Source organism: Coloeus monedula (genome assembly GCF_965178545.1).
Source record: "Coloeus monedula genome assembly, chromosome: 18".
In the NCBI taxonomy this organism is placed as follows: domain Eukaryota; kingdom Metazoa; phylum Chordata; class Aves; order Passeriformes; family Corvidae; genus Coloeus; species Coloeus monedula.
This window is the reverse complement of record NC_138798.1, coordinates 8,743,071-8,763,319: the sequence shown is the minus strand read 5'-3', so window position 1 is coordinate 8,763,319 and position 20,249 is coordinate 8,743,071. Positions and strand designations below refer to the sequence as shown.

Here is a 20,249-nt window from a genome sequence, read left to right as displayed (position 1 = left end):
TTCTCAAACACTCTGCTGTAATAAACCATTTCAACATTAAGTGTCAGTTTGTGAGAACAGCTACACTCAACACCAATTTCTTAAGAGCTGGCAGGGCTGTTGTTAGTTATAGTGTGGGTGGTATTTTTGTCTTGTTAAAGGAAATGTGGATTATCTTATAATTATCCCAGCTAGTTCTGACACTCTCTTACAAGCTCTAAATTCATGGATTAAAACTACAGATAGTAATTTCAGAATTCCCTGTGGTGCTTCTAGTACTCTCTGGTGTTTGGTGCCTCTGTGTCTCAATGCAGTATAGATGAGGGCCCAAATAATTGTATTTTGGGGGAAAAAATCTTTAGAGAATCTGCGAAGATATGTGGTAAATATTGGAAAATTATGCAGTCAAATAAAGATGAGCTGAAGATATAAATAGAGTTTTGGCAAATAAAGAAATCAGGATAGTATCTGAAGCAGCTTGTTTTTCATATTTGTAGACATCTGGATAATCAGTTGTAAGAATTCTTCTTCCAAGTTACCATGGGATCAGATTTAGGTATTTCTACATTTCACAATCATAGAATCTGAACTAGCTCTTTTATCAGATGTCAGCAGTTTTAAATCTTCATCACCAGCATCCCACTTCAGCAGCACATCAAGAATCCTCAGACAGTCTCTGCAGCTTCTGGTTTCACACAACCTGTGCGTGCCTGGCGCGTGTGTAACCTCTCCACCCAGTCAGCACAGGCTCGCTTCGCATCTCTCCACTGCTTCCCCAGGAGGGTCTGCCTCTTTCAGTTTCCTCTGGTTCCATTTTCCTGGAGTAAAATGAATGCAAAGATCTTTACATATCTAACAGAATAAAGTTATTGTGATCATCAAATATATTTAATACCTATTTACAAACTCTTTCATAATATGCATATGAAGTAGGTGAGGATTAAGGTGATTCCTGTAGGTGCTGTATAGCTTATTTCATTAACAAATGTTGATTGAGTTTTGTAGCAATAAGCACTGTATTAATGCAAATACTGATTAGCAAATAGCTTATTCAAGGACCAATTTTAAGAGTATAATCCTGTGCCTTGTAATTAAAAATTACTGTTGCATTCTTACAAGTTTTTGAAAGCCTGTTGTAATAACCACAACATTTCCTTTTCAGGTTGTCTGAGTCTGTAAAGTTTATTTTAGAGCTCAGAACTTCTTTTGGTGACTTGTTCTGTAGAACAAGTGTTAGATCAAGAGAGAACATGAACTCAAGTGTGGGGGAAAGGGGAATTGAGGCCACACATGCAGCAGTCCCGGAGTAATTCCTGAGTACACTGGGCCAATGGAGAATGTTTTAGGGAGCAAGTCAGGTACCTGAACACAGACGTCTGGTGGCATTTTAGATGTGATGTAGTAACTTATGTCCCATGCCATATCTGCCAGCCCTGTGTCTGGGATACCTGAGGATTCCTGATGCTGGATTCTGTGGTGAGACTATGAACTGCTCCTCAGCTGGGGAGGATCAGAGCTTGGCAGCAGCTACGCTAAGAGCTCCCATTAAAGGGCTAAAAAGCACGTGGCAAATGACAATCTTGACTAGTAGTGACAGTGGATTTTCTCCTCGTCCACAGCACTTTTCTCTCGGAGATCGCGGCAGGACACTGGAAGCAGGGGCAGAGGCTGGACTGGGCTGGTTAAGGTGAGGTAAGGCCAAGGGTGGTTTCATCAGACACCAGCGAAGCTGAGGATGGTTCTGTGGTCAGAAGCCTCTTCTGAAAACGCCCTCCCCTCTCCCCTCAGAGTATTTGAAGAAACTAAGAAATAGAGGTTATGAAAGGCTCTGAAGAGGATATGGGCCTGTTTGGAAAACCTGTAACTACAAGTGGTTGTCTCTTTCCCGGCGAAGAAGATGGTACCGAATTTGGGGGATGCACAGTAAATACAAAAAGGCACAGCAATACTTATAAATCAGTGACTGGGGATTGAAAAGGCACTCGGAGAAAAGGCACCACCGAGACCTCAGGGTGGCCGGGACCCGAGCCGAGCCGAGCCGGGCCGGGCCGAGCCGAGCCGAGCCGGGCCGAGCCGAGCCGAGCCGAGCCGGGCCGAGCCGAGCCGAGCCGAGCCGAGCCGAGCCGAGCCGAGCCGAGCGCAAACCCCGCCCCGCCCGCGCACCGCCCCAGGAAGCGCAGGGTTTAGCGGCCGGCCCGCGCCGCGATGCATTGTGGGGCGCAGCAGCAGAGCCAAGATGGCGGCCAGCAGGAGGCTGATGAAGGTAACAGCGCCGGGCAGGGCCGCCGGGCGGGCGGGCCTGGCTCCCGCGGCTGCCCCTCCGTCCCGGCCTCCTCCGGCAGCGCGGGGCCGCCTCCTCCGCCGCGCTCCGGTGGGGCGGCCTCCTTCGTGCCCCTCGGCGGCGCCCCGCGCCCGAGCGGCCGGAGCGGGAGCAGCCGGCACTTGGGCCGCGGCCGTAAGGGGCCGCGCCGCCCCCCCGCCACCGCCGCCCCGCGCTCTGGCAGCGCCCCGCGGGCCCGGCTGCCGCCCGGGGCTGGGCGGGGGCGCTGGGCGGGCGCCGCGGGCCGCCCCGACCCCCTCGCTCGGGGGGCTCCAGGGTGACTAAGCAAAGAGGAAGGGACGGGGGGAAGGAAACGCCGCCGCCCGGGGCCGGGGCATCCCCGGGGCGGCGGGACGGCTCGGTGGCCCTGCCGGGGAGGGCTCGTAGGGAAAGCGCCCTCTCCTCCTTTCCTCCCTGCGGGGGGGTTCGCCGCTCCCCCGCGCTCGCCCCGGTGAGGAACCGTCCCCAGACGCCCAGGGATGAAATAATTTCGTTTTCGTTGTTTCGGAGAGTAACCTCTTCCTTGTATGAGTAAGAGGTTTATCACACAGAAACATGGACCTGGGTTCAGAAGTTTCTTCATTCGCTGCGGACGTGGTAATGTTTTTGTCTTCACTCTTATTTGTTCTGAACCGTGGATGATACTTGGAAATGGAAACTCGGCCCCAGTTGGGCCTTAACCAAGAGCACGTATAGTTCATGTTTAAATACTACTCGGGATTATGTTTCTCGTTATTTTCCTTGAGAAGGAAGGCACTTCTTAGAAGGAAAATGGTAACTATTGCCCCCAAAGCACACAAATGTATTTTATGTGCTGTATTTAATTGCTAATTAACGTCACAAACTGTAAGCAGTGAGGTCTGCCTAGAACATGTGTACATAGTGACATAAAATTTATTCATTTGTAAAATGCTGTGACAGAACCCAACAGGATTTGCATGCAAAGTGCCTGTGAGGAAATCAATGAACTTTACAGGCCAGTCCTGGGAAATGGAGGGGAAAGACCCTGTAACTGTTGAGCAATGTTTCAGCCTTATTAAAAAACCTGCCCCTGTGGGGTGCAGAGTAACACTGCACTGGGATTTGACAGATACTTGGGTGATTCTGTTAAACTTAATCCTTTAATACCAGTTTTACAGCTGGCCTCAAGGATGTGGACCCCCAGCAGGGCTGGGATTTCACCAGGACATGTTTGTGGCACATCCTGAAGTTGCATTTCCTTAATGGTGCAGATATATAAATAACCATTATAACTTAGATATTTTGGAAGAAACAAATAGCTCAGCAGTGCTTCTATAAGGCTCATTTTGTTGGTTTAAATCTTCTATGGAGCATTTAAAAATTAAATAGTAGATACACTGTGTGCAGTGTCATTCATATCTATTAAAAATCAGTAGGCATAAACCTTTCATTGTCCTTAAGGATCCTGGTGAGATGGAATTCATTTTTTATTTCATTTTTGATAGCTGCTGTATTTTGTCAGGGCTTTAGTATTGTAACTATGTCTGTTGCTTTATACTCAAATAGGTTTCCTTTAGTTTCAGATATAAAATTAAATGGCTGTTTACTATTTTTGTAAGGCAGCTTTTCTGCCTATTCTGGAAAAATGCATTAATTGTTCAAAAGTACGTTACTACTACTCTGGTTGGAATAATATATATCTTCAAATTTTTTTGAATTTAAAATAGAAAATAAAAATCTGAAAAGCAAGAAAAATTGTTCTTAGTATTTTCAGTGCCTCTTGCTTTTCAGTCCCTCTCCTTATTTTCACTGTACTTCTGAAGCATTAGTTAGTACTTCAGTCTCCCACTAAAATACAATAAAAAGAAGTTTTGGTAATGTAACCTTATTTTCTAGAAAATTGGTGTGGCAATTGTTTCTGGGAGGGAGTGGTGTGGGAATGAAGGAGACATTGATAACTTACTGCTTATATTTTCACTTTTGTTTTTATTGCTTAATATCTGTGGGTTGTTCATGTTGTGTGTGGTTTTTATGCAGTTCAAGAGCTGTGGGATGCTCTGTCACATAGCTTGCAGAGGCTGTTAAATAAGCAGCTCCCTTCCTGCTCTGGGGAGTCAAGGCAGCCCAAATGGCTCTGGTTTTGCCATTCATCACCGTAGGAACAAAGTAGAGCTCTCGTAGGGATGATGTCATCGGGATTGCTGCAGCATGATGTGAAAGTCCAAACTCACATGTGTATCAACCTGATATCACTGTTGAAGTCCCAAATTCACAGGTCCACTTTGATTTAAAGTCTTTCACTGTTGAAGTTTTGCAGTTGGGAAGAGTCTTTGGGGTGTCTTTGTCAGGGTCTTGGAATGATGAGTGATTATAACTAAAGAAAATAGGGCTTTTCACTGTGTCACTCAATTACCTTTAAAATAATTTAGGATAAGCACGAACTGTCTTTTCTTTGAGCTAAATAAGCAAGCTTGTCTTTGATAAATTAGACTAAACCTTCAACCTTTTATAGTTATATAAAATTAAGCAATTCCTGTTTCCTTAAGGTCTTGCCAACATTTTCAAGTACTGCATTTTTTCTGGACTCAAGTCATGCATCATAGTTATTCATATTAATCACCATGGCTCAAAGAGACTGGATGTAGTACATCCATAATACCACAGTCTGCCTGTAGGAAACTGGGAGTCCTTTCCACTGTCCAGGTGGGAATGGATGCCCTTTTCCAACTGGGGAAGCCATTTGCATCTTCAGTTCACAAACCTCTGTGTGAAACAAGCATTACAAATTTTGCCATTGTACTTGTACCGTTCAATTTTAAACATGAATTCACGTTATAAAGAGATCAAGATGGGTTTGTTATCTGAGGGTGTGCTTGAACAAATCACGTTCCCTAGGCCACAGACCTTTTTTATGGCCTCTTTCTGACGAGCTTTATCCCATCAAATAGTGCCATCTAAATGAAGTCTTCTCCTGATTCACAGCAGCTCTGTGGAGGTGTGCCGGTCCAGGAGCACACCTAGCTTAGCAAAAATGTGAAACATGGCTAATGACTCATATTCCAGATCTGAGGTGGAGGTTTGATCTGTCAGCCACCATTACACCTCTTCAAAGAGCCCCAGTTGAATCCTGACTCCTCATGAAATGTGAGCGGTGGGAATAAAGCCCACAAGCTTTGTCAAGGATGCGGTGTTGCGGACAGTCTCTCAGGGTTAAAACAGGCAAATATGGAGTGATTAGATTTAGGAGAGGATCTAAGGCTTCTCTTTGAAGGGCAGTACTGGGCTTCATGGCCCTTTCTTGTAGAAAGGAAATTGTCTCCAGACATGTATGATGGGGAACGTGGATCTCCTGGAGTCATGCCAGAGACTTCAAGGAAAGACTTTGCACAGTTGCCACCTACTGATGTAAAAGAAGCCGTTCTCCATGCTGGATCCATAGCTAAATGCTGTAGGGAGTTGCAGAGGTTAGGCTGTTCTGGTGCTGGACACTCAGAGTACTTGCAGGGGTAGTAACGTGTGGTGCTGAGCTGCACGTCCCACAGGGTGCCTGGGTGCTGTTGGAGAAGGCTCTGCTGCTGCAGGTGTGGAGCTGTGTCCTTCCATGGTGGCTGCCTGGGATGGAGCTCAGGTGTCTGTAAGATCCATGCTTTGGTTTCCTGGTTTTTAGATGTTCAAAAGTATCTCCAGCGTTAGAAATTGAAAACAGATTTAAAGAATAAATAACACTTTACATACAAAGTGAGATACGTCGACAATTATTTTAATTTTATTGTTTTTACTCTGCTTCCGTAGTTACATAGTCAAACATTTATGCAACTGTTTAACTCCATGATAAAACACAAACATGGGACCACACCCAGGTAGGTGGCCTGCAATCTCCAGGATGCTGCGGTCCTGTAAACACTGTAGTGCTCCCAAATAAAGGGGTTTGGAACAACTCTGATACTTGAAAAATAATTCTAAATTGATCTAAACGTCAGGGAAATATGGTTTTGAGCGATGTATGGTTGTCCTTAGGCAGAAGTGAGAATATCGATGCATTTTCCCTTTTTGAAACTGAGAACTGACAAAAGGATTTTTAATCAAATGAAAATACTTTGCCAAAAAGTAGAATTGCTCAGTCAATAAGACATGTGAATATATGGGCTGTAATGCTGCAGAGGAAACTTACTGCTGATTTTTATAAGAAATTCTATTTGTCTTTTTGGTTGGATTTATGATGGATTTTTTTTTGTGTGGTAGAATCAGATTTTGAGGTGTTTTATTAATGCTTCTCTGTACTGTAAATCCAGAAAGTGAAACTGGCCAGTTCCTGATCAGTGTTTTGGAGCTGTTTGACTTACAGGCATATTTTAGAGACTGTATTCATGAACAGGTAAATACAAGTTGTAATAATGGTTTAGAGTTATTTCAGGAGACTTTTATTTGTGAATTCAATAGCATTCTGGGCTTGATGAAGAACTTACTAAAGTCAGTATGAGCTCTTACACTTATTCCTGTATTCTGGGATTGCACTCTTACAAGTATTTGCCTTCACTGCATTTTCCTATCTGGCTTGGGTTTTTAGAGAAGTCCCAAAACTTGAATGATGCACAGACAAAACAGTTGCGGGGTTTTTAAAAGACTTAGCTACATTTTAAGCTGATGCTGCTTTTCTTTCTGCTTTCAAACATTTGATTTTTTTATTTGAGCAGCACAAATGATTACACAGTATTGAAAATGACAATTTTAAACCTTTAATGATTGTATATGGAAGTAGTATGTACTTCTATGACTACTTTCAGCATTATATACTTGAAGATCAGGTACCACCTCTGAAACAATGTTTTCTCCATTTGATGTGCTGTGTATAACACTTTGAACATTTCCAAATTACAAATATCATCTCTCAAGAGACCCCATGAACTAAGATATTTCAGTTTTTCAACTGGGGAAACCAATGCAGCAAGGTCACATGCAAGGTTGATAAAAGAGTGGGGAATGAAGACTGATTGAAATTCTTACTGCAGTCATCTAACCTTTAGTTATGCTTCTCCTGTGCTCCTTTAATTATGTTACTTGACAAAATTAAGGGGTGGAGGACAAGAAAAGGAATTAATCTATTTACTGTCTGCCTAGACTCGTAAGTATTACTTTGAAATAAATATCTGGAGTTTATCTTTTTACCTCATAAAGTAGTTTTTGTCCCTTTGGAGGTGCTCAAGCCCATGTTAAATGTATTGTTAGCTTTTAATCTGTGCTGCTTGAAAGTATTTAGTAGCTCATTCACTTTTTTAACAGTACTTTTATACTGCAGTTGTGTCTGTCTCCCTATAGCCCTGAGGCAGTTAGATCTTTATTATGGGTTTTGGGAGTTGCCAGAAGAAAAATCCAAAACAACCTCCCCTCACACCCTTAAATTGTGAATGGTGAAGCTCTTACCGCTCCTGAAAGCACGGCTTGTGTAGTGTTACATTGCAGTTGTGGGGACAGTAGTGGCTAAAAAGCTGTTTGTAAAGAGCTCCACCATGGAGTTGATTCATTTGGAGTGACATATGAAGTCTGAAACACTCCTCCTAGTATGAGAAAAGTAATTTCTACTATAAATTGCAATCTGTCTAAGCCCGTAGTTGAGGTGGGTGCCCGGCTAAGGTGGCTTGATTGTACCTGACCTCTGCAGTCCTGGCTGCGTGTGAGGCGCGGAACTGCCGGGTTTATCCCTGGCTGTCCCTCACTCAGCTGTCAGCTCCTCCCGCAGGAGAAGGGCAGAGTACAGGCCTGACACACTCCAGTAATTTACCACGGGTTTGATTTTGGAAGTGGTTTCCTGCAAAGGCCTCACATGTCAGTTTAAAGAGGAAGATGGCCTGAATAATTTTTGTCTAGTTTTTTAGTGCCTCTGTACTGTTTATTTCCCTCTCTCATGTGGTGGACTTGAGGAAAAGTGGGAAAAAATGTGCATATTTATTTTAAACTTTTCATTGCATAGAAAGTTTTACAATTTTATAATTCTTTCTGTATGGGATTCTTGCATTTCTTATTTCAGCATCCAGTTTTTTAACCTGAATCCAACTATTAAATGTAGGTGTTTTAATTTTCCAGAAATGTGAAGCCACGCTTTTCTAATTTGTTTTATTAGCTTAATAACATACCTGAATTGTGGAGTCATAGTCCTTCCTTTTTTTGCATCTGGACAATTGCTCTCTGGGCCAGCAGCAGTATAATGCTATTGTCTGAACCTGGGACAAAAGCTCCTGCATGGAAGCTGCAGTCGCACTGGGCTTAATGGGGGAGATTTCTGTCATATGCATAATGTTTTTAATATAGTAACTGGCAAATAGTCTAAACCCATTTTCCTTGCCTTCTTTTAGAGTGAAGGCACTTGGGATGATGCACGTTTATTCATGCTTAAATACCCACTGCTTAATTAGCTTATTTTGTTCCCAATGTTTGATGTGTTACATCTAGTGTGGAATGGAATTTATTCCTTTTACATGCTGTGGAGTAGTGGTTTGCCAGGACTTCACAGTTCTGTATGTGATGGGAGTGAGCAGCAAAACTCAGTTCAGAGCAAGTTACTCTCCTGACCCTGTCAGGGCAGAGTCAGCCCGGGGATCCGCCTGGCTCTCCCTGAGCTGCTGCTTTGTGCAGGAGCATTCAGAGTAGGGCACTGTGGGGATTTGCACTTTGAGTGATGATAAAGCACCTTTTAGAGCTGCGATCATACAGGTTATTTTCTTTTGAATATTTTGGTTTGCTCTCTATCCCTATAAATATGCTTCATGGGATTATTTTTGGGGGGTTTATGTTTTCCTCCTTTAAGGAAATAGTATAATCCTCTTAGCTCTTTAAAAAATACGCCCAAACTGTCTGTGACATTGCATAAATTAAGCAGCAGTGGAATTTGGGGATTAATCCATGGGCCTAGACTAAGTAGTCAGTGTTAGTGTCATGAAGATAGTGTTAGGCATCAGTTCAGTATCCAAGCTTCCAAGGTTAAACTTCTGTGTTCAGAGTATGCTCTTTAGCAGGCACAGTGGGTAGGAATATAAACGTTCATTTTCTGATATGTGGCTCTTGTGATTTTTGTTTCATGTGCATTTGGAATTCTCATTTTCCCTTTGGGTTTGAATTTTGTCATGATGCTGAATTCATGCAAGACGTTACTGCAAGTATTAAATCTGCCAGTCAAATGCAGAAAGGTTTTATCCAAGATGAACATAGAGCTGTTGTGGAAAACAAACTGTGGACAGTACAGCACTTATAGCAGGAAAACTGATCTTTCTTGGTTTTTCAGTGTGTAGTGCCTTTGCTTGTAATTGGTGGGTTTATCTTAATTGTATCTAGCCTAATTTTGCAAGATGCCTGCACCCAGTGCAGAGCTGAGCGCTGTCAGAGCACACCAGTGCTGCTGTATAAGCAACATTTTTCCTAACCTATGCAGCCACCAGGCATGTGCTGCAGTTTTGAAAGCACTGGGAAACTTTTATGTTTTGCTGTGGATGACTTTTGAATTAATATTTGGTTAAATTCTCTTTAAAGATAAAATGGCAGAGTTCAACAGCAAAGGACTGTAATCGTTGTGGGGGAAATAAAAGTGGAATCTTGAGGTGTTTCTTTTTAGGTCTTATGAAATACTTTAGGAAACAGTCCCTACAGTAGGGCTTAAACATCATTTTAAATATAAAAATGCTGAAATACTTATTTTGGTGATACTTGGTTCGCTAATTGATTAAAAATAGTTTGCTGGTGCAGAAAGGTAACTTTGCTCAAGACTGACACAGCTTTAAAGAGAGGAATCTTAATGTGTACTGTAAGCTTTGAGGTACTAAACAGAAAGCTGAATCTTTTCAAGTTACTGCTCTAAACAAGGCTTGCTTGGCTTAGATTGATATTTTTCTGGGTTTGGATCAATTTAAGCTGTTCATGCAGGAATTTATTAATTTTCAGTTGAAATAATTGGCCTGTTCAGTGGTTTTATCCCTGTTTAAAACTATTACGAAATAGTTCTTCCAAATCACTGTTCTCCTTCAGACAAGTCCTAAGAGGCATTTTATTTCCGCACCTCGCAGTATTATCAATACTCTGTGACTAAAGGCACTGATTTATATTTGGGAAAGAAAAACATTTTTAAATGTATTTTTTTAATACTTCTGCTTCATTGTGTCTGTAATGATGTTAATAACAAGACATTTTTGTGTTTTCCTCACATATCAGAAAGTGTTTCAGTACCTTATCTCAGGGAATTTTACTTTTTACAGGTGCAAAATTTTCTCTTCTATTTGTATGAGTTGCCACCACTAATTAAAGAAACCCACATTGACCTTTAAGCATTTTGAAAAATAAGTGTGAGCATCTTTCTTAATACAGTTAATAACTTACACTTAACACTTTGCTTTGCTTTTCAGGAGCTTGAAGAAATCCGCAAATGTGGAATGAAAAACTTCCGTAATATCCAGGTTGATGAAGCTAATTTATTGACCTGGCAAGGGCTTATTGTTCCTGTGAGTACAGACTACTCCTTATGAGCTTTAAAATAAAATGAGGATCATTTGTATCTCATAAATCCACAGCTCAGTAGTGCTGCTGGTGACCATGAAATAATTCGTTATTGTAGGCCTGGGCTGACACATGGCTGGAGCTCAGTGATGGCACTGGGCTGCTGGGAGAGGTGTTGGAAGGGGGAAGCAAGGGAAGTTTGGTTTTACATTAAGCCTAAAGTACAAAAGCTACATGATCGTAGAAAAAAGAAAGGAAATATGAAATACTTTTGCTCCTTAATATGTGTTTTCTTAATTTACTAGATTTATTACTAGGATAAAATTGAGTATTGGGGAAAATTTGATGCAAGGAAAAGGTTAGGATTTTCAGAAGTGAGCTCTTTAAAAGAAAGTAGTGTCTTTATTTAGGCATTAGTTAGTGCCAAAATAAACCTATTTCACTTAATGTTTTTAAAAGCACTACAATCTTCTAATAGAGTGTTTAATCAAAGTAGATAACCATTTTTTAGTCAAATAGAAAGGGATTTGTTACTAAGGGTAGAGCAAGAAACGCGATGTGTTGGTTTCTTGGTTGAAAGTCATTTGGATTTTCACCTCTTGTATTTCCCACGTGGCTGGCTTGGTTCTAAGAGCTATTTTTAATCTGCAGCAATAGGGGATGGGCCATGGGGGCAGCAGTTGTGGTTTTCTGTGGGTGCTACCAAAGAGCCTCCCCAACCAGTGTAAGTCTGTCTTTTTATTATATGAGTAAGACTTTGAGGCATCTCTGTAGCAGTGCCCGTGCCTCGTTAGTCAGAGGCTGCTCTGGAGTTCACATGGCACAGGCTGAGGTAATGGCTGGGCTTTTGCACTTTGAATGCTGTGGAATACATTACGTTTACTGTTTACTTATGTGCCTGCAAGTGATTCCTTGGAGTGGCTGACACCACTCCTGCAAACAAAGCAAGCGGGATCTGACACTGAAATTTGACAGAGCTGAGGAACAGCTTGCTTTAATCAGCCACTTTGTGGTTCGTGTGTAACAGTTTAGTGCTTTGATAATACTTTGAAGCAGTATAAGGTTGGTAAATATGATTAATAAAGCAAAACACAAAAATACCTGTTTGTTCCTGTTAAGATTAGGAATGTTTGGTGTGCAGCACCTCTTTTTAAGTTTCTGTTCGACAGAGGATGAGTATGGTGTTTGTTTTGCAAAGCTTTGCAGCATCACAAGTGTTTAAATGTTGGTGCAGTGAGCTGTGCTCCAGACCTGCCTTTTGGTTTGTAATACGCCCTGTTACAGGGCAAATAGCCTCAAATTCACTGCTAGTATAGTTAAGGGAGAATTTTGTTATGAAATTACACTTCCTATAGTAATTTAGAATGTGTTGTTTGTGTTCAAAAGAGTAGTATAAGTTTTTATTCTGAGGATATGCAAAAGGTGTTTTAGTGTTACTGTCTCTTTAGCTTTGGTACCAGAGCTGATGGCTTAAAAATGCAATACATGAGCTCATTGAAATTTTAATTTTTTTTCTCTGTGTTTCTGCTTCACGTGCTGTTTCCATTTCAGCAAATGTTCTTTCTTAGGGCTTAAAGACACACACTTCAGCAGGACTAACTGTTACTGATTATTAAATGCTATAACTAGGCATTTCATGGTTAGCTGCTTAATGGAGGTGTGAAAGATAATGGCTACTATTTTTAATAGTGTTCATACAGAATTACTGTGAAAGATAATGTAAAGGTGAACTGTAAAGCTTTAAAAGCTCTTGTTGGTAACATATTTTGTTCTTCAGAACGAATGTTAGTTTTTAAGGGTGCTCACTCAATTGAGAAGCAAATTGAAGATATCTGGTCAACTTCTTTTCCTGTTCTAAATTGTAGAATGAAGTAGTTTGTGTCCTGTGGGTGGCCAAGGTACCCTATTTGTTTGATTTCAACATCAAAACAAATTATCTAGCCCAGGCTCCTTGTTCTCGTAAGAGGTACCATTGGTGTACTATGAATTTTGTTTCACTTAATCAAAACTGCTGTCTATGGACAAACTTTTGCAGAGCAGAAATGTTCCAGGTGAATGCAAGTTGTGTTTCAGAATTTAAAATTCTGTTTCTCTTTGTCAGTGTCAAAACAAATACAACAAATAATTGGAAATTAGTTGCTTGCATACTCTACTTAGCTCAATGTGTTGGTGAGGTACAGTGAAGAAAATGGATGTTTTTAAGGCAGGTGACTTCCTGTGTCAGTTCACTGAACATCCTCACAAATTACAGCACGTGATGGAGGCAAGAACAATTGAGCTGTAGGCGAAGAGGGCGGTGACTACCTAAGCTGTCACCACCACCACCACAAGTTATTAGTTTAACTTCCAAAGCTTTTAGGATTGCTTGAGTAAAAAGTGATTTTAAAACTGCTGTAGTTGCCTCTCCCCCTGGCAGAAACTGTGCTGTGTTTCTTACAAACACACAACCACATGGTTGAGCCTAAAATTCACCACATGGATGAGCCTAAAATTAAATGTTTTCTGTTGACAAATATTTTAATAGAACGCTCCCCACCCTCAAGTATTGGTAAATTCTGGAGTGGAATTGATTGCAGGGAATGGTCTGGTTGCTAATGAAGAATGTGTGTGATTATACTTTACACCAACTGGAAACTCTCATCCTTTGATTCATGTTCCCAGAGTGTTTGGAAAGGCTTCATTCCATGGTTAATGTTTTCAGTGCAGAACAGTATTTTCATAGGCTTTAAATGTAGCAATGGTTTATTTTTGTTCTGCCTCTTTTGTGCAGTATCTGAAGCATCAGTATCAGTAGTCTAACAGGGTTTTCTAAGTGAAATTCTGGGCATTGTTTTTTCTGTTTTAGCATGAAGAACTGCTTTGCTCACTTCACAGTTCTCTCATCCTGCTCCTTCAAAACTGATCTGATAAGAGTGGGTGCTAAAACTGCATACAAATTCAGAATGTTCTCATCAGCAAACACAGTGAATATCTATCTTTAGTACCAATGAATGCTCAGCAGATTTTTGTGTAGTCAGCACAAAAACGTTCTCGAAACATTTAGGGAGAACTGACAAATCAAATTGCTTTGCTGTTTGTGCCACCATGTTGAGACACACAAAATAACTGTTCAGAAACCCATTTCCCTTGTCAGGCTTGCTGTTTGTGTCTTGGAATGGGTTTACTATGTTTTTTGAAACACGAATCTGGGAATAAAACTACTTACTAGAGGGGGCCTTGAGTTGGAAGTAAATGGAGTTGGATGCTTTCTTACCAATAGAAATGTCAGCCAGCTGTAGGATAATGGCAGCCTGCTTTTTCCAGGGTGGATGCAAATGTGCAGGTTGCATTGCCTCTCACACAGGTTTTGATGTTTCCTGACACATAAACCTGGCAGTAGTGTTGGTGGAAAAGTGCCTTTCAAAGAGGTCATTCAAGAGATCAGAGAAATCCAAGTCTGTTTTTCCCTAGAGTTAATTAGCGTGTGCCACACTGACATTCTGCCTTCTTGTTGCAGGACAATCCTCCATATGATAAAGGAGCCTTCAGAATTGAAATCAACTTCCCAGCAGAATATCCATTCAAACCTCCTAAGATTACATTTAAAACAAAGATCTATCACCCTAACATTGATGAAAAGGGGCAGGTTTGTCTGCCAGTAATTAGTGCTGAAAACTGGAAGCCAGCAACCAAAACTGACCAAGGTAGGACTCCGTGTGGAAAAAGAACTGGGTACTGAGAAACTTTGTAGTGTGTTTTGAATTTAAAGCTAATAATGTTTCACTTGTCAGCTTCTCAGTGCTCTGAGGGTATATTCATTGTAAGGCTTGTGTCATGAATCACACGTGGTGAGCACAGAGTACAGCTCTTGTGGGATCTCATTTTGTTACTGGACTGTGAGGTACTGGCACTGAAGTGGCATTTCCAGCTCCAGGAAACCACAAAACTCTTCATGACTGAGGAGTTCATTAAGGAAGTGTCCTAGGCATACTTTAAAATTCTGCTGATAGTTGGTGGGGGCTTACTCTGTGTTTCTTTTTAATCAGTGACTTTAGAATCCAGAGGTGTTCAGTAAATCTCTGCATGTTTGAAAGAAAGGGTGTAAAACCTCAAGGCTTTGTATATTTTAAAATCTGCCACGTGGTTCAGTGATTTGAGCATAGGGTTTGAAATATCAAGGGAGTCATAAACAAAATCTGAAATAATAACACAGATTAACTTGTAGTTCTTAAAAGGTCATTGCTCTCAGGCTTGCTGCGTAGAGTGTCTTTGATAAGAATTTAAATATAGTAAGGAAAAAAGTTTCATCAGGTTCTCTGGCAGACTTGAGTGTAATATAAGTAGGGTTTTTTCCTGTTGTTGCTTGCATTAGTTGTTGGGGTGAGAATTTTGTGTTGTCTGGCAGCTACTGAGTAGTTGGGTATTAAGCTTTTATTATTTTACATATAGAAAGCAAACTGCCTATTTTTTAAGAGTATTCATTCAAATGAGTAGCAGTTTAGGGCAGTGCTAGAGCTTTAGTGACACCAGGAGAAAATATTTCTCTCTTCCAGGCTTTTCTTTAAGGTTGTTTTCACATGATCTGTGTTCCTGATGAGAAACAGTCCTGTACTTAAGATTTCTTTTTTCTGTGTACTCCTGCATGCTAATGAAAGTACTTCCAGTTGTGTGATCTTGCCCAAAGACAAAACAGGAAAATTCCTGTTGTTTTAGAAGAGATGAAGCAGCCAAATGTTGGTGAAAATGGAGGTGGCAGCAAAATGAACCTCTGAAATAGGACGGCCAAGATCTTAAACTTGTTGTAGATTTATCCCTGATGATACAGGACAAAGATCCTTGGGAGAGAGGAGATGGAAAGAATGTGTGGAAGGTTTCTGTTAGCACCTGAGCAGCCATCTTGGCCCTATCAGCCTTTTCTAGTTAATTTAAAGGAATCCTTGTCTCTACCCAGCTTGAAAAACAAGCTGTCAGTAGCTGGAACTGCTGAAGCAGTTGTTTGCATGCAGAAAATAGTCAGTGTCTCCCTGAGAAGTAGCAATTCCATTTTTATCCAAGAGAGTGAATAAAAGCTGTGCTAAAACCAGAATTTGGAACCAATCCTGGGTATCAGAATATTGCAAATCTTTCATGGTCTGTTCTGTTGTGGTCTTTTGTTTGTCTTAACTCTTTCTTCAATAAGTTGTTTTAGTGTCAACATCTGTTGTTACTACATGGTTCTATGAACCTGTGACAATGTTACTACAACCCTGCTTAAATGTCTATTCCTTTTTCTTCAAATTTCTTCTGCACTGAAAAATCACTCGGCTTTTCTCAATGAAATAATGTGACATTATTAGTACAGCATCAAAGTGATTGGTTTTGTTCATGCAGGTGTCAAAAAAGTTAAGAGATTAGGTTCATAATAAATCATTAACTCACCTTTCACATACTAAATGTGCATCTTACCGCTGTACTTTTTATTAATTTATGCTTAATATTAAAAACAACTGTTATGGCAGGATAGTTTCCAAATGCTGTGGATACTGAGGCAGCTCCTGTTCTGCCAGGTCTGTTTTTTCTGGCTTGTTACTGTTATGAAGGTTATCGAACACACATTTCCTCTGTAGTGTTTTGCATGCTTTGCTCAGTGAGAAGGGATTGCCACTCCGTGTTTCTGCTGGTTTCATAAGCAGTCAGCAGTGGGATGGCAGTTGTCAGGCCAGGACTGGTGAGTTACTGTGAAGGAAGCTGGTATCAATTCTACATTCCTTAGATAGTTTGTTGCAGTTTAAACTTGGATCTGTGGTAAGATATGTTCCTGTTTAGCAGTTTAGAAACGAACGTCAGGTTTGAGTGTGGCTTTGAGTATTTGTTTTGAGGTTTGTTCATGGGTGGAGAAGACTGAGATCAATGCCCCAAACAAAGCCACTCTGGTGTTCCAGCATCTGCTGGAGTGATCAGCATTGTAAGAACTTGCATTCCTGCCCAGGAACACTGACACCTGTGGGTTGCTGGGCAGTGGGACCCCGATCCCTGTGAGCTTCCAATGGCTGTGAGGGATGTGTGTGAGGAAAATGTAGCAGTAAATGGCACTGTGGGGTGTGAGGTTCGCTGTGTAAATGTCAGGTGCAGTTCCATTTCCTGAAGAATGATTTTTCTTCGGAAGGTGACAGGGACATTGGTGACATTGCTGTGAGCACCTTGCCACTCTCACCCCTTTGTCCAGTGCATCTCTACTGGTGGCTGCCTTGGGCAGTTGAGAGTAAAGGGAAGACTTGCCTGCTGTTCACAGGAGAAGTAAGAACCATAGGGAAATAAAGCTGGAAAAAAGGGTTTCCAGAAGAGGCTCAGTCACAGCTGCATCACTGTGACAGGTGTTGGGAAATGCTTCATGGTGCACATTCCATCTTTACCCAATCCCTTCAGTGAACTTGTCTGAGAACTTCAATTCTTTCTCAGCCATAGGAGAGGATTTTAGATGGGATGCCAGTTACATGGGAATTATTTGTAGTGCATTTTGGTCTCTATTGCTTTTGTTTACAAATATGATTTTCTGGTGTTCATTCGTGGTCACTGAACTAAATCTTGGCATATCACTGCAGCTTACTCACACCCTGCACTTGAAAAGGCCCAAGATTTATGGGGATGTATTTAAATGCAGTTAAAGCTCTTTTCTTACAGGGAATTTTGCTTACATTTTGATTTTGAAAAATTAACCATCTTAGTCTCTGACGGTAATTGTACTTCTTTTGACAGTAATCCAGTCCCTCATAGCACTGGTGAATGATCCACAGCCCGAGCACCCCCTCCGGGCTGACCTAGCTGAAGAATACTCTAAGGACCGTAAAAAATTCTGTAAGAACGCTGAAGAGTTTACAAAGAAATATGGTGAAAAGCGACCAGTGGACTAAAATCTGACACAAGTGCTGTCAGCAACCTATGATAGAAGATCGGAGCAGTGCATTTGAGACACCCCGTAAAGCAGGACTCTATGGAAAATTGACAAGTGCCACCTTTTGGTGTGAACTTGTGGCTGTTACTAACTTTCTACAGTTTTCTTAATCAAAAGTGGGCTAGGTAACCTGTAAAGAAAGGATTAAAATTTAAGATGTTCTAGTTCTGCTTTCTTTGTTTAAAAATCACTGCTTCAATATACTTTAAAGTATGCTGTTTTCTTTTTCTTGTCAGAATTTATCAAAAATATCTTAGACTTATATTCTGCCCTTAAATTGAAAAGGTTGTGGCTGTCATTTCTTATTTTTCCTTGCAGTTCCCACTATCTTGAGTTCATTCATTGAATTTTAACTCCCTCCTCAAAGTGATGTCTTAGGAAAAATATCCCAGTTCTGGCAGAAAATGACTGAGTGTTTGGCAGTTTCGTTTACTTTTCTTTCTAAATGTTGCACTGTGCTTTGTGGGACTTGTTGCAAGTTCCCCTGAACTTCAGTTTGTAACATAATAAACAAAACCCGACCCCACAAAACCAATCAGAAATAATGTCTGGGTCTGATGTAAATCTGGCCAATGTCTATTAAATGGGGAAACCCAAGTTTTTGTGTGCGTCATTGAATTAGAATATGGCTTATGTTCTGCTTTTGGAAAACTTTGGGAAAAAAATCTGTAGCAAACAAGTAGTGGAATGTGATTGCAAACTTCCTTCACTTCTATCTTGAATACCTATGCAGAGTAGTGGGAAATGTGCACAGAACAACATTGCAACCAGTCCAGGAGAGTTCCAGAAACTGGGGACCAAGGGGTACCAAAGTGACAAACTGTCTTAAAATCATTATTTTGGAAATGTTAATTTTGAATTCAAGAATTAGATCTGGCAGCACTGCTGTCCTCTCTGAACGTTTTCCCTCAGAATGCATCAGGAGCATCAGTGTTTGTGGGATGGCCCTTGAGCTGTTCCCAGCCCCGGCGCCGCTGCGAGGCCAGGCCTGAGCAATAAGGTGGGACAGTGTGCTTGGCTGCTGCTGCTGCTGTGTTCCAACACACGGGCAGGGGATTTAGTGAATGTTCAGTGTCAGTCAAGCTTCATCGGGCAGAGCCGTTCTCCAGCTGCCCCGGGGCACTCCTGCGCATGCTGAAGGAAGGGAGCCCTTTCTGTTCAGAGCTGAGCATCCTTTGCCGTGTCTCTGCTGCCTCTGCTGCCTTTCCTCCCCAGCCCAGAGTGTGATCGTAGCTCCACAGACAAACTGCCACACAGTCAACCTGCTGTCTCCCCTTCTCCAGCTGGGGTCTGCTACTGAGTGAATGGATTATTTCCAGAGCTCCATCAGTATCTGGGAGCACATATCATTTTGATGTGCAGGAAGCTGAGTCAAAAAACCCCTGACACCTAGGTGGTTGCCTGTACTCCTAAATTCAGTTTTAATACAGCCTCTGCCTTTGCAACCTTTCAGAACTAGTGTGTCAAGCAGTAGGTCTCTCTTGGTTTTAATGTCTTGTGTATTTGCTATTTCCTCATTCATCCCTCTCCTCTGGCTTTCACTTCTGATTTAGTGTAAACAATGACAGCCCAGTACCTCACCTCTGTTGAAAGTAAATTTTTTTATAAGTTAGGGAGCTAAGAAATTTTATGTTTAAGTGTTCTTAGACAGATTCTTTGGCAGGTAAATAAAGTTAAACCACATTCACCTTATTTACAGAAACTTGCATTTCCTAAGTGTTTTCAGGCTTATGAGAGCACTATTACCAAATTTTCACATCTCTGTGTCTTCATTTGCAGAAAGTTGGTACTGATTTTGTTTAGTTCACGCTCACTCGGATTCATAATAAAATAATGCCAAATTATCTGTCAAACTGAAGTGTGTAACTTCTGCATCACCTGAGTCACTGTACCTTTGATCATGTCTGTTGGCATGGAAACTTACCATTCTCTAAATTTTATTTGAAACAAAACTGTAGCACTAGTTTGCTGCCCTCGTTGCTACTCGATAGTTACTCTGTGGTTGTAAAGCCTCTCAGGTCAAAGACTGCGTCTGTCTGCCTTGCTGTGATCGGATGCCTGGGAAGGGACGGAAGGGCTGTGTGATTCCAGGAGCTCCGGCCGAGCCATGCAGCGCCGCACCAGCTGCTCCCATTCCAGCTGCAGAGGTCACACGAAAGACAGATCTCGCTATCAGTTCTCTTGGTGTGTTCTTCATAGTCCAATTGCTAAACTGTGAGACGTGTAAACAAAGTGCTGGCGCGTGTCTGGGGCAGCCTCTGAACAAAGGGATCCAGCACCTGTGTGGCTGAAGGCTGAGGAGAAGAAATCCAAGTGCGAAGTCCTATGATAACTCAGGAAATCAAGCTCTTGTTCTCTCTGGTTCCCTAAGCCATGCTGAATTCTAAACGTGCAGTTGAACATCCACAATAAAAGCAGCGCACTGGTGAAACCACACCCAGGAGTACTGGTATAGGCTTTCTGCAAGTCCATTCTGCTACCCTAATAAAAATTGCTCTCAAAGGCTTTGTGGCATGGTTTTATTTTCACAGAGGTCCGGGAGTTAACTGGGATTGTAGTAGTGGTTTAATTTGAACTGGGTTGTCTTTAAAGCTTTCACAG

General features: G+C 41.6%; 1 protein-coding gene across 1 annotated transcript; it reads left to right on the top strand.

Annotated features, from left to right (window-relative positions):
- Positions 1-2,181: 2,181 nt before the first annotated feature.
- Positions 2,182-20,153, top strand: UBE2L3 (ubiquitin conjugating enzyme E2 L3). Its single transcript, XM_082293444.1, has 4 exons — positions 2,182-2,242; positions 10,648-10,743; positions 14,235-14,421; positions 17,453-20,153. Exons 1-4 carry the CDS (start codon positions 2,216-2,218, stop codon positions 17,605-17,607), a joined length of 465 nt encoding a protein of 154 aa, XP_082149570.1. The 5' UTR covers positions 2,182-2,215; the 3' UTR covers positions 17,608-20,153.
- The last annotated feature ends 96 nt before the right edge of the window (positions 20,154-20,249 follow it).